The following is an 18,456-nucleotide window of genomic DNA, read 5'->3' on the forward strand; positions in this document are numbered from 1 at the left end:
AAGTCCAGTTGACTTCCTGGACAAAGGTCAACCAAGTGTCAAAAGGTCAACTATATTCTTGTACATTTATGTTTACAGTATATACTTGCTATTAACATAGTTTTATGTTTAATTGCTTTTCAATACATTTTCACCTTGCTATAAATATGTCTGATTACTTCAAATGCTTTACATTCGGTGATTCAATATCACATTTGTACAGTATATTTAATAAAATTCTATTTTATCTACTTTAATATTTTTGAATAAAAGTTAGTATTCTTGATTAAATTTAAACAAATAGGTTTACAGTTTTGCTGTGAACATTTCAAACTTTCTAACTAAGCTAATTTAAATCCGATTCAATTCATTGATTTCTAAATGTTTAGTTTCTTTCAACCTCTGCAAAAAAAAGTGTTAACAATTTTAAAGAATATTTCATGCCAATGCTAAAATATAAAAAGCGTCCTCTTTAATTTAGAATACTCAATTTGTATTTTTTTGTTATTACCTATCTCAGCATTTAAAGTCATTTTACTAACAACTAACTGTTAAACATTTGAACATATTTTATGCTGTGATTTATAACTTAGGTATACACAGTATTACATATGTTAGATATATTTTACATATTGTATGCTTTAATATATATATATATATATATATATATATATATATATATATATATATATATATATACATATACATATATAATCATGTTAGATGTATATACATTTTGTATGCTATATTTCACATATTTTATGCTGCAATATATAGCGTGTTATGTATATTTAACATGTTTTATATGATAATATATAGCATGTTATGTATATTTTAAATAATATATAACATGTATATTTAACATGTTTTATATAATGCATAGCATTTTCTGTATATTTAACATGTTTTATATGATAATATATAGCATGTTATGTATATTTAACATGTTATATAATATATAGCATGTTATGTCTATTTAATGTTTTATATGATAATATATAGTATGCTATGTATATTTATTATGTTTTATATGATAATATATATCATGTTATGTATATTTTAAATGATAAAATATAGCATGTTATGTATTATTATATACATGTAAAATGTACATAACATATGCATATTTAACATGTTTTGTATAATATATAGCATTTTATGTATATTTACCATATTTTATATGATTATATATATATATATGTATATATATATATATATATATATATATATATATATATATATATATACATATATATATATATATATAGAGAGAGAGAGATAGAGATAGAGAGAGAGAGAGAATTTATATGATATATAGCATGTTATGTATATTTAACATTTTGTATGATAATATATTTAGACTTAGACTTCCTTTTTATTGTCATTCAAATTTGAACTTTACAGTACAGATAAGAACGAAATTTCGTTGCATTAGCTCATGGTAGTGCAGGATAACAAAGCAATAGCACGTTATGTATATTTAGCAGGTTTTATATGATAATATATAGTATGCTAGGTATATATAACATATTTTTACAATAATGTATTAGATAAATAAATATCTATAAAATAAAGCATGTTAGGTATTTATAACGTATTTTATCCTATAATGTTAGATATATTTAACATATTCTATGCTACAATATTTATTGTTAGATGTATTCAACATATTTTACGCTATAATATATATAACATGTTAGATATATTTAACATTTTATGCTATGATATATAGCTTGTTAGGTCTATTTAAAATGTTTATATAATATGTTAGGTCTATTTAACATGTATATATAATACATAGTATGTTTGTTTATATAATATATAGCATGTTAGGTCTATTTAACATGTTTATATGATAATATATATCATGTTTGTTTATATAATATATAGCATGTTAGGTCTATTTAACATGTTTATATGATAATATACATCAGGTTAGGTATATCTAACATGTTCATATGATAATATATAGCATTTTGGGTATATATAAAAAATGGTATGCTATATGTTACGTTTAACATAATTTATGCTATAATATATAGCATGCTAGGTTTATAGAACATTTTATTCTATAATATGTTAGATATATTTAACATATTCTATGCTATAATATTTAATGTTTGGTATATTTAACATATTTTATGCTAGAATAAATAACCTGTTTTATGTTATGATGTATAACATGTTAGATATATTTAAAATGGTATGCTATAATTTATAGCCTGTTAGATGTATTAAATATATTTAATGCTATAATATATAACATGTTAGATATATTTAAAATGTTATGCCTTAATATATAGCATGTTAGATGTAATATATATTATGCTATAATGTGTAACATGTTAGATATATTAAACATATTTTATGCCATAATATACAACATGCTTAGATATATTTTATGCCATAATGTAACTTGCTAAGATATATTTTATGCTGTTACGTGTATTTAACATTTCACACTATAATATTTAACATTGGATATATTCAGATTATGCTGTAATATAAAACATTAGATATATCTGACATATATTTTATGCTGTGCTATAACATGTTAAGATGTTTTACCATATAATGTTAGATGTATTTAATATTGTATGCTATATTTTGTGGTACAATATTCATATATATTATATAACATATTTTATGCTATAATATATTGCTATAATAGTCAATATGTTATGTATATATGAACTTATTGAGAGCTGTAGTCAGCATGACGTCTCATTGCAAATAACCCAAATCGTCCTTATTTTCATTTCACTTTTTAAATTTATATTACCATACTTTTCCAAATGTGCTGGTCATATAACAAGCATCATTTGGTATCATTTATTTCTTTATATACACGCCCATGGAGAACACCTTGTTTCAATCAGCTGATGGATCATGACTTGGAAGTGGATTTGAACTGGAAGTTGTGTACTATCTTAAAGTGTTCTTATTGAAACAATGTTCTTGTTCTCAACTCTTGAGGCCCATTTGGAAATAAAATATCAAATCATTGAAGCGTAAAATCGAAAATCACATTAGAGTAATTTGGTTACATCAGTTTATAAAGTATAAAAACACATTAGCTGTTTGTCTGCAAGTGTTAATTACAGCAATTAAGTTAAATTGTTTTTGCTTCCTCCTTTTTATATCAGTGTGTATGTGGCTCGCAGGCTCACGACCCCCCCTAACCTGCCCCACCTACGTAATTAGTGCATCAGCAACTGTGAAATTCCTGCAGGTTATTTTTGGTAGTTTTTTTTCCACGCTGCGTTCAATGACGCCTCGATCAAATGAGCTCCAAGCAGGGGGGGGGGGGGGGGGGGGTTAATGCCACAGCTTCCTTGTGTACAATTTGCATGTTGGAATTGGCGGTGCAAAACAAACAAGCTCGTAAAGAAAAGTGAGTTTGACAAGCGCGGGACAGAAGATGTGACTGAAGGGATCTTTATTGGATGAACATGGAAGTGAGGGTCATGGTCGCCTTTAGCATACATTCAACATCTCACCGGCGTTATTCCAACACAATAAAACCGTGAAGCCAAGTGCTGTGTTTAAACATCACGAGAAGCTAGCAGAACAATTCCATAAGTCATTTTTAGATCATCCGGGAAACTAATTAATTTGGGAGGTTTTTGCTCCAACATCTTTCCTCTCGTAGTCAAACATCGGATAGAAAAAGTTGGCCAATTTGAATTCTTTGGAGAGATTTACATACATTTGTCCCCCTCCCCCCTCCAAAAGTGGTATTAAAACGCCAACTAAAAGGTGGTCACTGGAACTGACCCAAATACATATTTACACATTTCAGCTGCTCGCCCCGGGCGCTGACTAAAAATCTTCTTGCGTCTAAAATAACACATTTGCCAAATAAAAACTGTACACGGGGTTTGATTGGAGGTCAAATATTTCTCCTGTCCAGAGAGCTGGTGGTCACGAGAGGGGGGAGGGGGCTGTTTAAAATCAATATTTGACATTTAGAAAAGAAAATCTCTGAAAATCTTTCATTTCTATTTTGTCAGAGAAGAGGTGGGAGCATCCTGTCTTGTGGTCTTTAGAAGAGGAGCTAAGGTGGGAACACCAGAGGAGGGGAGGCAGAGAGTGTAGGAAAAAACAAAAGGCCGATCATAAGACTTGGAACCTCCAGGAGGTCTGGTCTTTGTAGTCCAAGCAGTCCGTGGCGTTAAAGTTGAGCTTCCACGACGAGGCGGCTGTCTGCTCTTTATAATCCAGGCAGTCGGAGGAGTTGAAGCCCAGGCCGGAGCCGCCGTACGCCTGATGGTGGTGGTGGTGATGGTGGCCCGAAGACTGGCTGAGGTGGTGGTGAGGGTGACCCGACATGGACGACGCTGTCATGGGGCTGAGCTGGTGAGGGTGGTGGTGGGAGTGCATGGGCGCCAGGTAGGAGCCGCAGTCCACGCCGCCAAAGTAGGAGCCGGAGGGGGCGGGGTAGCCCTGTCCGTAGCCCGGCGGCGTCTGGTTGTACGACATGGGGTAGGAGGTGGCGGCGGCCGCCGAGCCCGACATGGAGCGCTGCATGCACGAGGCGTTGGAGGGCGGGCCGGGCTCGGGGAGCGGTGCCGCGGCGGGAGCGGGCGCGTTCCCGGGGGAGATGGCGGGGCTCCAGATGGACGACACTGTACCGATGGAAGTGGACGTGCTGCCGAGCGCCGCCGGCGGGCCCGCGTGGTTGGCGGACGAGGACGAAGACGACGACGAGCCCGTGCTGGAGACGGCGGGCGGCGTGAACTGACCGCTGCTCTCGGAACCTGTGCTCTCGCGCGCCGGAGACGACTTCTTCTTGGGCGGCCGGGCTTTGGCGCTTCCGCCGCTCTGCTGCTGCTGGCGACACTTGGCCCTGCGGTTCTTGAACCACACCTGAAGAACACGCCAGACGTTAGCACAACACCTCAACACTTCCTGCTCGCCGCGCTGGGACCGCATTGTAAGGAAAATAAGAGGTTATTAGCCATCACGGTCATTCCCCCCCAACCCTCCACTCGCCAGGGCTCCAATTTCAGTCTCCAAGATAACAAGCTATTGGCTTTCAGCGCACACTGAGATCATTCTAGAACACAGAGGCGCTCGCATCGGCCACAGCGTTTTGTTTCACACACAAACTCCAATTGGGTTTCCTATTCCTGCTTTACTGTACTCTGGAATGTTTGAAAATTAAACCGTGCAAGGAAAACAACCCCAACATTGAGAAATACCCACCGCACTTGAACGCAACCATCGATTGTAACTTTGAAAGTGATGTCATTAACTTTAGCACTGTCCAATTAGTTAAAAGAAAATGTTATATTTTAGTAAAGTTCGTTTTGTCAAATACTAATCACAATATTACATTACATGAAAACATGAAAGTATAATTGTAATTTCTTGGGTTTCCTATTCCTGCTTCACTGAGAATTAAACCGTGCAAGGAAAACAACCCCAAACATTGAGAAATACCCACCGCACTTGAACGCAACCATCGATTGTAACTTTGAAAGCGATGTCATTAACTTTAGCATTGTCCAATTAGTTAAAAGACAATGTTATATTTTGGTAAAGTTCGTTTTTATCAAATACTAATCACAATATTACATTACATGGAAAATGTATAATTTCACACGAAAGTATAATTGTATTTTCTTGGGTTTCCTATTCCAGCTTCACTGTACTCTGGAATGTTTGAAAATTAAGCCGTGCAAGGAAAACAACCCCAACATTGAGAAATACCCACCGCACTTGAACGCAACCATCGATTGTAACTTTGAAAGTGATGTCATTAACTTTAGCACTGTCCAATTAGTTAAAAGAAAATGTTATATTTTAGTAAAGTTCGTTTTGTCAAATACTAATCACAATATTACATTACATGAAAACATGAAAGTATAATTGTATTTTCTTGGGTTTCCTATTCCTGCTTCACTGAAAATTAAACCGTGCAAGGAAAACAACCCCAAACATTGAGAAATACCCACCGCACTTGAACGCTACCATCGATTGTAACTTTGAAAGTGATGTCATTAACTTTAGCACTGTCCAATTAGTATTTTGGTAAAGTTCGTTTTTATCAAATACTAATCACAATATTACATTACATGGAAACATGAAAGTATAATTGTATTTTCTTGGGTTTCCTATTCCTGCTTCACTGTACTCTGGAATGTTTGAAAATTAAACCGTGCAAGGAAAACAACCCCAAACATTGAGAAATACCCACCGCGCTTGAACGCAACCATCGATTGTAACTTTGAAAGTGACGTCATTAACTTTAGCACTGTCCAATTAGTTAAAAGACAATGTTATATTTTGGTAAAGTTCGTTTTTATCAAATACTAATCACAATATTACATTACATGGAAAATGTATAATTTCACATGAAAGTATAATTGTATTTTCTTAACCGGCATTTATGTGCCCTGCCTACTTGGGGGTCCTCAAAAAACAGGAATATCATTTATACACAATAATTAAATCCCAGTGACTAATACATTTTTAAATGTTTATTTAGCAAAGCAGGAGCTGAAATTTGATGTAAATGGAGAAATAAGTGCCGAGTCATCATGCAGGTAAGTTTACAGATTGATTTTAAATGTGGACATTATCTCAGTTTTTACCGTGACGACGCACTTTTGTGTTCCTTCAAAATGGCGGCGCCAAACAATTTGTTAAGTTTAAAAAAAAAACTGAACAGAACCGAGGAAACGCTCGTCATAAATGAGCACTAAAATGTGCTCAAAACGCTCATAAAGTAATAAAGCACCACCAAAGTGCTAGTAAATTAACCAAAGATTAAGTACGTTATGTAAATTAATTAGCCTATTAGCTAGAAGCACTTTGCTAGTCAAAATGGAGCGGCAAGTCGATGTTATCTATTCATTATTTATGGCCCTTAATGTCCCGCTGGGGTGTGTAGAAACATCACAACATTACAGAGTGTAAGTTAACGTCCTGGTGCATTTTTATAGGAAACATTTAGAAATGGCCATTAAGTGACAAAGTGTGTTTGGCGAAAGTGCGGACCTGAACTCTGGACTCCGGCAGGTTGATTTTGAGCGCCACCTCCTCTCGCATGAAGATGTCGGGGTAGCGGGTCTTGGCGAACAGAGCCTCCAGCACGTCCAGCTGGGAGCGGGTGAACGTGGTCCTCTCCCGCCGCTGCTTCCTGGGCGTCGCTGGGGGTGGAACACGGACGACATTTTAAATACCGCCATAAATAACCTCACTTTTAAATATACCTCTTTTTTTTATTAGTTTTTTTAAATAAATCAGGCAGTGCCGAGGACCACCGTGCTTGAATGGATAAACTACAAATACGAACTACAAATATGGATGAAACAAAAATGTAACAATATGCTTGACAATTGTTATTCTATAGAAATATATATAATTTATTTGTGGAACATTTGTCTACATGTATTTATTTAGGGAGGAGATCAGCGGGTGGCAGAAAGACAATGACACTATAGAAAAGATTAGACTTGCAATATTTATGAAAGATAGTAAACTATAAATGATTATTAATAGTTTGTATCATTCGTAAAAGTCAATTAAACTAAAACCTAAATTCTCCCATTGGACTAATGATTTAAAATTAACAAAATACATGTTAAATAGAAAACCCCTTCAATTATAGTCTTTAGTGGAGGAATTTAAGTTGTTTTAGATAAGCCCAATTGCTTCTTTCTTTCTTTAGTTTATTTCGAACATGAACACACTTACAGCTTAATACATCACACAATTTCATATCATTTCATTTTACATCATGCCCGAAAAGGAGTAGGAAGAAGCAAAGCTTATTTAATCCTACCCCTTTCCCCACTTCAGAGCGTTTACAAATATATAGAATCGTTTACTGAACTTTTTATATAATAAAATAACATCTGTGAATTAGTATACACAACAGTTTTGTAATATGTAATTAATTAATTCAGTCATTATTAACATACTGAGATAAAGAATATCTTATTTTCAATAAGGTTGAAAGTATTTCTCATAATTCTTCTTTGTACTTTGTAAGCACTATTATTTTGAACAACCTCTTAAACTGGATCATATGAGTACAATTTCTAACTTTTTTACTTAATCCATTCCATAATTTAATTCCACATACTGATATGCTAAAGGTTCTAAGTGTTGTATGGGCATATAAATGTTTAAAAAATGTTTTGTTTTTTTGTTTAAAATATAAAAAAATAAAATATACAATCCATTTGTATTGTCTCTTTACTTTTGTAACATTTATTTGTTAGGATGATGATTGCTCAACCTGGTGAATATTTGGAAAAAGACTTTCATATATTGTTTTTTTTTTTTTTAAAAAGGCTAAAATTGAATTTTTTTTCTGCCGTCAAACATGATCAACTTCATAAAAATATTTGTATTGTCTGCATTATTTGTACTTTTATTTGACTTGATATGGTTTGTTTATTAAAGATGTTAATTGTTCAATTGTTGGTTTGTATTAGAAAAAAAGAGTATTTTGTCCGTACTTTTGTACAGTATATATTAAAAATACTGGTTTTCAAAACCTAATTTTTTTAAAGTTAGAATTCATGACTTGATAAATGTTTTTAAAGTTTTGTTAAGAACCTCCCAACAAAGCTAATTTCACTTGGATTTAACTCATCGAGTTATTAATCTTTAGTGTTTTTATCCTCTGCAGAACATTTTCAAACAAGTTAAAAAAAAAAACGAAATTTTAAAGAAACAAATTTTAATGCCAATGCTATATAAAAATAAATAGTTATGTTTTAGACAGAAAAATAAGGATTTTAGATTATTACATGAAGATGTTTCAGTAACATTAATCCAAACACTTTAGTACATTTTACGAAATATTTCATACAGTTAAATCGTTCTAAAGGCCGAGAACTACAGTTTTAAAAAATTGTGCATAATCAAACATTGATGTTACCTTGATGAAAAATTCAAAAATAAATAATTCATTCAGACAATTGGCAACACAATCCACACCGAGGTTGGGCCTATTTTAAGTTAGGTTTTACAAATACAATACTTAACAGAGCAAAAATAAAAGATGTATCCGAAGGGAATAAGCAGTAGAAAATGGCTGGATGTTTATGTGGAGGTGAACGAGCAGGGCCCCAAAACAATGAAAGATCATTCAAACGGACACAATTAAGTGTTTGGAGTTTTATGATGATGCTAATAATAATAACAATAATAGAATGCAATAAAGTTTTATTGTCATTATTACAGTGAACATGTTCAAAGAACAACGAAATTGGAGCAGATCCCCTAAGGTGCGTACACAATAATTTAGTAATATAAATAGTAAAAAAAGAAGATATGCATCTATATATGTATACATCCACACACATGCACATATCCATACATATCCATACATATGCATATACAATATATATATATATATATATATATAATTATTGCACATTGTAGTCCGAAAAAATAAAGACATGACACATGAGGATAATAATAATAATAATGATGATGATAATCGTTACCTGGGTATCCCACAGAGGGGTGCAGCAGGTCCATGGCGGCGCCGCTGAGCCCCAGGCCGTTGACGCCGTAGGGGGGCTGCTTGAGGTAGGACATCATGCTACAGGCGCTCACTGCGCCGCCCAGCTCAGGCCAGTGGCTCGCTCTCCCGCGATGCTGCAGCTTGGCGGGACAGGCGGCACCCACCGGCTCACTGCAGCCCGCCACCAAACACAACAAAGTCACACTTTTTACCATCAATCAAACTTTTACCAACATGACTTCATATTCACTTTTTTTTTAAAACCATTTCTAATATTCGATTAAAAAAAATAAATAAAGTGTGACTGCAAGTTCAAACTTGGAACAAAACACTCCACTATTATGTAATATATGATGTAATACTATTATAAAGTGGACCTATTCTGTTCAATACAATCATACAAGTTCTAAAGCATTTGAAGATGTGTTATTCAATTTGGGTTTGACAATTAAAAAGGGAAAAACACATTTAAAGTAATACAAATCTAGTGGTGTTATTATACTTTAAAAAAAAACGTGTTTTATTGCTCAAACTTAACTTTTTTATTCTAATTACGCAAATCATATTTTGCTCAGGTTCCACTCAGGCCTCATTTTAATGAGACATTTCAACATTTTCACAGATAACTAAAAAACACAATTTTATTTCAAATACTTAAGAAGAAAAAACAAAATAATTGCTTAATTAATTTCAACTTGTTTGTGCGACATTTTACGGTCTAATTTGGGAGAATTAAGCAGACAAAAATATTGGTATTTAATTTGAGGTAGTATCTTTTTTTTAAGCGTTCAACAAAATAAACTATTTGATTAAAAAAAAAAAAAGACATTCTCCACAGCTTTTTTTAAATAACCATTTAGCTGACTTTAATATCAATTTTGTGCTGCTTATCAGGAGCAGGATGGTTCGACAAAGAGCCAAACGTGTATTGCAGTGAAAAGAAGACTTCTCTGTGCAAATGAAGCCAAGTCTCATTTACATGACAACATTTGCTGATCAGCTGACAAACCAAAGTTAATGGCCTCTTTAGCCAAGACAACTATATTTCTTTCTTTTTTTAAAGTCAAAACGACGGCAACAAAGTAGAAAAGAGTCAAAAGTTTACCTTGTTTTCTTGTCGCCTGTTTGGGTCCAGAAAGCTGCAGGAAAAGCAAATAAAGCCAACAATCATCCAGCAGCGGCAAGCGCGAGCAACAAAATCCGCCTAAAAGTCAGCGAGGGTCGGCCCGCAAAGTCGTCCACATGTCGGCCCTGCAAGCCTCTCCAAGCTCTCCAGGCTCTCCAAGCTCTCCAAGCTCCCCGGCGTGCCCTCGTCGTCCTCCGGCGGACAAACAAAATCAAAGTGATCGTCAGCTAATGGAGGCCGATAGAGATTGATCACCTTCTCTCCGCCCCGCGCCTCTAAGAGACGCTCACACCTGCCGTCCCGCCTCCAGCAGCCAATCACAGCCCCGCTCCCCCGTGACGGACAGCGAGAACAGCCAATGAGAGAGCTCAAATCCCCCCTCCCCCTTCTCGTCCCCTCCTCCTCCTCCGCTTGGCCTCCTTCTGTCCGCCGTGCAGCAACAAACACATTTGCTTTTTACGGAATAACTTCCCTAAAACATATTTATTTTTAATCATTTATACAAACGTGACAATGCGTGACTCATTTCCATCCTTCTCCTCAGTATTGTTTCTTTTTAAACCTTTCTCTAAATCCTTTAAAACGGCTTCTTTCGCGGCGACGCTGAAGAAGAAAAAAAAGACAATTAGCATATGTAAAGTGAGCTTTTAATGGCGGATTTAACGATTAAAAAACACGCAATTGTGGCGAACTTTTGCTTATTTTATTTTTTAAATTCCCCCCCAAAAATAGGCTTGTCTTTTTTAATGCAAAAAATAAATAACAATAAACATGGAATTAATCCATTGTGATGTTTATTTTTTTAATGCGCGCGCACAGCCAGCCTCATGAATATTCATGAGCTCTAATCCCCATTTAGAATTACATTTGACGTAAAGTTGAATAAGAGAGCTCCTCCAACTCCGCATCACACCACGTTATGAATATTATTTCACATCCACCTTCGTAATAGAATTCACTTTTTTTTACTGCAATAATAAAAGCCGCTTGAAAATGATGCAAAAATCGACACATTATTTAGTAAATATATAACATTTCACAACATTTTTGTGGTTTTCAACAACAGGGCGACCAAGTATAATTTTATTTGTTAAAAAACTATTTTGTTTCATCCAAAATTGTGCTCTTTTTTTTAATTTTTTTTTTTAAACGCTGAGCCGCTAAAAAGAGGATTATGTGGCCCGCAGGAGAGGAGGAGGGAAAGTTTGCTCCTTCCATCCTTCCTTCACCTTTTCATCCTCCAGGAGCGAAGGAGGATGGAGGGGAAGAAGCAGTGAAAGTGGGCCCGTTTTGTTTCAACCACCGCGGAGAAAAACTTCAGGCTTTTTTTGCCTTTTTCCAGGTAGGACTCACTCGCGTGCACGTCTTGTAAAAATACACAATATTTGGGGGGATAATTTCAAATATATTTTTGAGTGTAGTTGCAATTTGCATGTTTTTTTTGTCTTATAAACACATTATTCGATTATTAAAATAAAGTTGAAGATCATTTTTAGTCGTCACTAAAACAAATTCAAGTGAAAGTTCAACGACGATCTTTGCTCGTAATCTCACGGGGAGGAGCGCCGGACGAGGCCGTCGCGCAGTGGCTCCTCGGCGGCTTCACCTCCTCCAGCATGCCGCTGCAACGCTCCGGAGGAGGTGGAGTCGGATTAAAAAAACAAAACAAAAAGAAAGGTTTTTAATCGTTTAATCCGAGTGTGTTTGCAAGAAAGCAGCTCGACTCAAGTGTGGAAAAAACGTGTTTTATTTGAAAGCAGTCGCTAAAAGAGCAGAATAAAAGCAGCTTCGTTCACCTAATTAAAAATGTACAATTGTGCTCGAAGATTTTTGTATTTAAAAAAAAAAAAAGTGTTGCTTTGGATTTAGAAATACAAACACACTTTTGCAGAGCCAAGTAAAAGTGTGTTTGATGTTTTCAAACAACAAAAAAGAAGCTACAGCTGCAGTGAAAATGAAAATATACTTGATGACTTTATTGTGGAATAAATAAAGTTACAATTAAAAATAAAAATAAAAGAAAGGAAAAAAGACGTAGAGTTGATGGAAATGTGGAAGCACAGTTCAGTCAATAAATACAAAACAAAGAACAAAAATGTGATGGCAGTTTCACGTCCAAGCAGCTTAAACGACAATAAATAATATAGTTTTTAACTTTGTTTGTTCCTGAAAAAAAAAGCTGAGTAATGAAAATATACAAGATTATTATTATTTTTTTTTTGGTAAACTGCTTTCAAGCTGAGACAATTTCAAAATAAAAGTTTTTTTTGTTTTTGTTGACATGTAAAAACTTCTCTCGGCAATGAAATGAAAGCGAACTTGTTTTGTTTCTGCGTTAAAACTCCTTATTGTCACGATAATAACAAAAATAAAATAGTTGTTGGAAGTACCAGCGATGAAAAAAAAAAGGTGACATCACTGCAGGACACACTTCTCCTCCTTCTTGGCCATCTTGCCTTTGTTCTGCTCCAGCCTCCGCTCCAGGTGCTCGTCCTCCTCCTCGGCCCTGCGGGGGTCAAAGGTCAAAGGTCAGGGCGGCGGCGGCGCCCCCTTGAGGCTGGACGCGGGCAACTCACTCTTTCTCCTGGGCGTCCAGGTCTCGGACCAGCGCGTCTCGCTTGTTGACCAGCAGGACCAGCTCGTCCAGCAGCAGCTGCTCGCGTCTCTTCTGGGCCTCCGTCTTCTGCCAGTCTGAAAGGAGCGCGGGACACCTGTCAATCACTTGCACGGCTGACGTGTCGAGACATTGGGAGCAAATATTCTCCTGGCCTTGCCAGCGACTCGTCGACACACGTCGGGAGTGGAAAAGCCAAACGCTCAAATGGACCGACGCTAAAAGTGCCTGTCACCACTGAAGTGTGATGATAACCATAGAACATCTGCATTTAAGCAACTGAATTATCAATAAATGAATGAATTATATTTATTGCCATTTTACATGTACAATGAATCTACATTTTACACATTTTAACCAATGCTAATGTAATTAGCATGAAGCTAAAGGTGTTTTAGCTAATGACTAGCATGGATTTTGAGTGATGATAACCCTAGAAGTGTACAAAGAACATCTATATTTATTCAACTGAATTATCAATAAATAAATGATCTTTATTGCCATTTTACATGTACAATGAAATAAAATTGTACACATTTTAACCAATGCTAATGTAAATAGCATGAAGCTAAAGGTGTTTTAGCTAATGACTAGCATGGGTTTTGTGTGATGATAACCATGGAAGTGTGCAAAGAACATCTACATTTAATCAAATGAATTATCAATGAATTAATGAATGATATTTGTCATTTTACATGTACAATGGAATTACATTTCACACATTTTAACCAATGCTAATGCAAATAGCGGCGTTTTGGCTAAAACTAGCATGGATTTTTCAAAAAGTAATTTTTTGTGCAATGATAACCATAGAAGTGTACAAAGAACATCTACATTTATTCAAATGAATTATCAATAAATAAATGAATGATCTTTATTGCCATTTTACATATACAATGAAATTGCATTTTACACATTTTATCCAATGCTAATGTAAATAGCATGAAGCTAAAAGTGTTTTAGCTAATGACTAGCATGGGTTTTTTGTGTGATAATCATAGAAGTGTACAAATATTTATATTCAACTGAATTATCAATAAATAAATGAATGATCTTTATTGCCATTTTACATGTACAATGAAAGGAAATTTTACACATTTCAACCAATGCTAATGTAAATAGCATGAAGCTAAAGGTGTTTTAGTTAATGACTAGCATGGGTTTTGTGTGACGATTACCATGGAAGTGTGCAAAGAATTATCAATAAATAAATGAATATTTGTCATTTTACATGTACAATGGAATTACATTTCACACATTTTAACCAATGCTAATGTAAATAGCATGAAGCTTAAAGTGTTTTGGCTAAAACTAGCATGGATCTTTCAAAAAGTCATTTTTTGCGTGATGATAACCATAGAAGTGTACAAAGAACATAATCAACTGCAATATCAATACCATACATTTACAAATGTGATCAGATGCTAATGTAATTAGCACAAAGCTAAAGGAGTTTTCGCGAATGAACATGGAAATGACATTTTAACCGATGCTAATGTAAATAGCACGAAGCTTAAAGTGTTTTGGCTAAAACTAGCATGGGTTTTTCAAAAAGTAAATTTTTTTAGTGTGATGATAACCATAGAAGTGCAAGACAATATTAATATCATTCATCAATATTATTTTGGCGAGCAGATGCTAAGGTAATGAGTAGTGATGGGTATGTAAATGCCTCAGTGAGAGTGTGGCACACTCACTAACTGTACTGACAGCACTGTTAAAGTGTTGCTGTTTCATAACGCTCATCTGCTGGATTGAAGATGAATTCAACTTCATTGTTGTTACTTTTAAACAAAGAGCTGCACAGACAGGAATATGAAACATGAACTGGAGTCCAAGAAGAACATTTATATTATTTGGTGCAATGAAGTCAAAATGAACCCAGACTTGAAAATGTTACTTTTTTGTTGTTGTTTGATTTCCATGGAAGGTAAAAAGACAAAATGATGTCATACCCAACAAACCACTCCTCTACTCTTACACTATTGAACTATTTGGTGCTGTATACCGTCCAATTAGAGCAGCTGTATCAGTCACATGTTTTTTCTTAAAGTGACACACACACATAGAGGGACACAATGTTGTGTAACTCATCAATACTTCAGTAATGTTTGATCCATCACTCGTTATCAGCATGAAGCTGTCATATATATTAGCATGTAGCTATCATATATATTAGCATGTAGCGATTATAAATAATAGTGTGTATCTATCATAAATTATAGCTTACAGCTATCATCAATAATAGCACGTATTTATCATAAAGAGTGTGTCGCTATCATAAATATTAGCATGTAGCTAACATACATAGCATGTAACTATCATATATAATAGCGTGTAGCTATCATAAATGATAGCATTTAGCTTTCATAAATTATAGCATGTAGCTATCAAAAATTAGAGCATGCAGCTATCATCAATAATAGCATGTAGCTATCATGAATAATTACATGTAGTTATCATATATAATAACATGTAACTATCTTATATAATAGCACGTAGCTATCATAAATATTTAGCATGTAGCTATCATAAATAATAGCATGATGCGATGATATACAAACTCCGTTTCCATATGAATTGGGAAATTGTGTTAGATGTAAATATAAACGGAATACAATGATTTGCAAATCATTTTCAAGCCATATTCAGTTGAATATGCTACAAAGACAACATATTTGATGTTCAAACTCATAAACATTTTTTTTTGTGCGAATAATCATTAACTTTAGAATTTGATGCCAGCAACACGTGACAAAGAAGTTGGGAAAGGTGGCAATAAATACTGATAAAGTTGAGGAATGCTCATCAAACACTTATTTGGAACATCCCACAGGTGAACAGGCTAATTGGGAACAGGTGGGTGCCATGATTGGGTATAAAAGTAGATTCCATGAAATGCTCAGTCATTCACAAACAAGGATGGGGCGAGGGTCACCACTTTGTTAACAAATGCGTGAGCAAATTATTGAACAGTTTAAGAAAAACCTTTCTCAACCAGCTATTGCAAGGAATTTAGGGATTTCACCATCTACACTCTGTAATATCATCAAAGGGTTCAGAGAATGTGGAGAAATCACTGCACGTAAGCAGCTAAGCCCGTGACCTTCGATCCCTCAGGCTGTACTGCATCAACAAGCGACATCAGTGTGTAAAGGATATCACCACATGGGCTCAGGAACACTTCAGAAACCCACTGTCAGTAACTACAGTTGGTCGCTACATCTGCAAGTGCAAGTTAAAACTCTCCTATGCAAGGCGAAAACCGTTTATCAACAACACCCAGAAAGGCCGTCGGCTTCGCTGGGCCTGAGCTCATCTAAGATGGACTGATACAAAGTGGAAAAGTGTTCTGTGGTCTGACGAGTCCACATTTCAAATTGTTTTTGGAAACTGTGGACGTCGTGTCCTCCGGACCAAAGAGGAAAAGAACCATCCGGATTGTTATAGGTGCAAAGTGTAAAAGCCAGCATGTGTGATGGTATGGGGGTGTATTAGTGCCCAAGACATGGGTAACTTACACATCTGTGAAGGCACCATTAATGCTGAAAGGTACATACAGGTTTTGGAGCAACATATGTTGCTATCCAAGCAACGTTACCATGGACGCCCCTGCTTATTTCAGCAAGACAATGCCAAGCCACGTGTTACATCAACGTGGCTTCATAGTAAAAGAGTGCGGGTACTAGACTGGCCTGCCTGTAGTCCAGACCTGTCTCCCATTGAAAATGTGTGGCACATTATGAAGCCTAAAATAGCAGAAGGGAGACCCCCGGACTGTTGAACAACTTAAGCTGTACATCAAACAAGAATGGGAAAGAATTCCACCTGAGAAGCTTCAAAAATGTGTCCTCAGTTCCCAAACGTTTACTGAGTGTTGTTAAAAGGAAAGGCCATGTAACACAGTGGTGAACATGCCCTTTCCCAACTACTTTGGCACGTGTTGCAGCCATGAAATTCTAAAGTTAATGATTATTTGCAAAAAATAAATAAAGTTTATGAGTTTGAACATCAAATATGTTGTCTCTGTAGCACATTCAACTGAATATGGCTTGAAAAGGATTTGCAAATCATTGTATTCTGTTTATATTTACAACTAACACAATTTCCCAACTCATATGGAAACGGGGTTTGTATTTGACTTTTATTTGATGGCTTTCACAGGAGTTTGACACTTCAGAATGCTGAAATGGAACATAAACAAAGTAGGACATGAAACAGAAGAATTCTACAAGTTTCTATTGTGCTTTTTGGAACTTTTCACCATCTTGGAAGTGTCAGAGTGGACTTTAAGACCACGTGATGGTTCTTTTCAAAAGATGCCAACAGAATATTTGGGCAGCATAATGACTAACGAGATGGTCATGTGACACGGTCTTAACTAACAGGTGCCCCCCCCCCCCCCCCCCCCCCATGTCTGACTGGGGTCTGCGGGGTCTCGACAGGAAGAGGTCCCACAGGGTTCAGGTAGGACCCCCCCCGCCCCCACCAGGAGGAGGAGGGTGTGCCCACAGGAGAGCGCAGGCTGACATCCGCCACCGCAGTCATTAGTCGCTCATTAAAACATTTTATTGATCAAATGTGCCTCAAACGACGTAAAGTTAGCACCTGACGGTCACTTCTTAAAGTGTGCAGGGGTCATGTGACTCGGCGGTCACGTGACTCGTCAGCCATCCCGCAATGCTCAGTGACAAGCTCCGCCCACAGCAGGAAGAGAAGTAAAAAGACAAGAAACAAACAGGAATGTGTAAAAAAAAAAAAAAGAGTCAGCAACAAGCCAGTGTGTGCTGGGGGGATGTGGGGGGGGGGGAGCTGTCAATCAGCCGTGTCAGAGTCCCGCCCCCCTCATTAGGAAGGTAAACAATGAAGAGATGACGGACAGGAGCGAGGAAGGCGGGGTAACCAGACACCCCCACAGAGACAATATTCACATAGGACTGTGGTAACCATGTGAGTCGCCACAAGAATGCGCTGGTTCAAATCCCCGTGACACAACCCACCCACCCAACCACCCCGCCGTGGCCTCCACTAACATTCATCACTAACTTTTGCCCAAAGTCAAGAAGGCGTCCACTAATATATTTGATATACTCACATATATATATATATATATATATATATATATATATATATATATATATATATATATACAATACACACATACAGTATTGTATATAGTAGTATACTGTATACTCTCATATATTTATATAATACACACATACAGTATTGTATATAGTATTATACTGT

General features: G+C 35.9%; 2 protein-coding genes across 8 annotated transcripts in view; both read right to left on the minus strand.

Annotated features, from left to right (window-relative positions):
• Positions 1–3,024: 3,024 nt before the first annotated feature.
• otx1 (orthodenticle homeobox 1) lies at positions 3,025–10,807 on the minus strand. Its single transcript, XM_062059491.1, has 4 exons — positions 10,575–10,807; positions 9,450–9,640; positions 6,985–7,136; positions 3,025–4,848 (listed from the first exon to the last, which is right to left on the minus strand). Exons 2-4 carry the CDS (start codon positions 9,544–9,546, stop codon positions 4,096–4,098), a joined length of 1,002 nt encoding a protein of 333 aa, XP_061915475.1. The 5' UTR covers positions 9,547–9,640; positions 10,575–10,807; the 3' UTR covers positions 3,025–4,095.
• Positions 10,808–12,326: 1,519 nt separating this feature from the next.
• ehbp1 (EH domain binding protein 1) overlaps positions 12,327–18,456 on the minus strand; it is a 409,577-nt gene continuing 403,447 nt past the window's right edge. For all 7 annotated transcript variants that reach the window (XM_062059494.1, XM_062059493.1, XM_062059495.1 and 4 more), the window contains 2 exons: positions 13,172–13,286; positions 12,327–13,101 (listed from right to left, as the gene is read on the minus strand). In XM_062059494.1, coding sequence (XP_061915478.1) covers positions 13,011–13,101; positions 13,172–13,286 — 206 coding nt within the window. In that variant the 3' untranslated portion in view covers positions 12,327–13,010. The remainder of the gene's footprint in view (positions 13,102–13,171; positions 13,287–18,456) is intronic.

The sequence above is a fragment of the Entelurus aequoreus genome, linkage group LG09, assembly GCF_033978785.1.
Source record: "Entelurus aequoreus isolate RoL-2023_Sb linkage group LG09, RoL_Eaeq_v1.1, whole genome shotgun sequence".
In the NCBI taxonomy this organism is placed as follows: Eukaryota; Metazoa; Chordata; class Actinopteri; order Syngnathiformes; family Syngnathidae; genus Entelurus; species Entelurus aequoreus.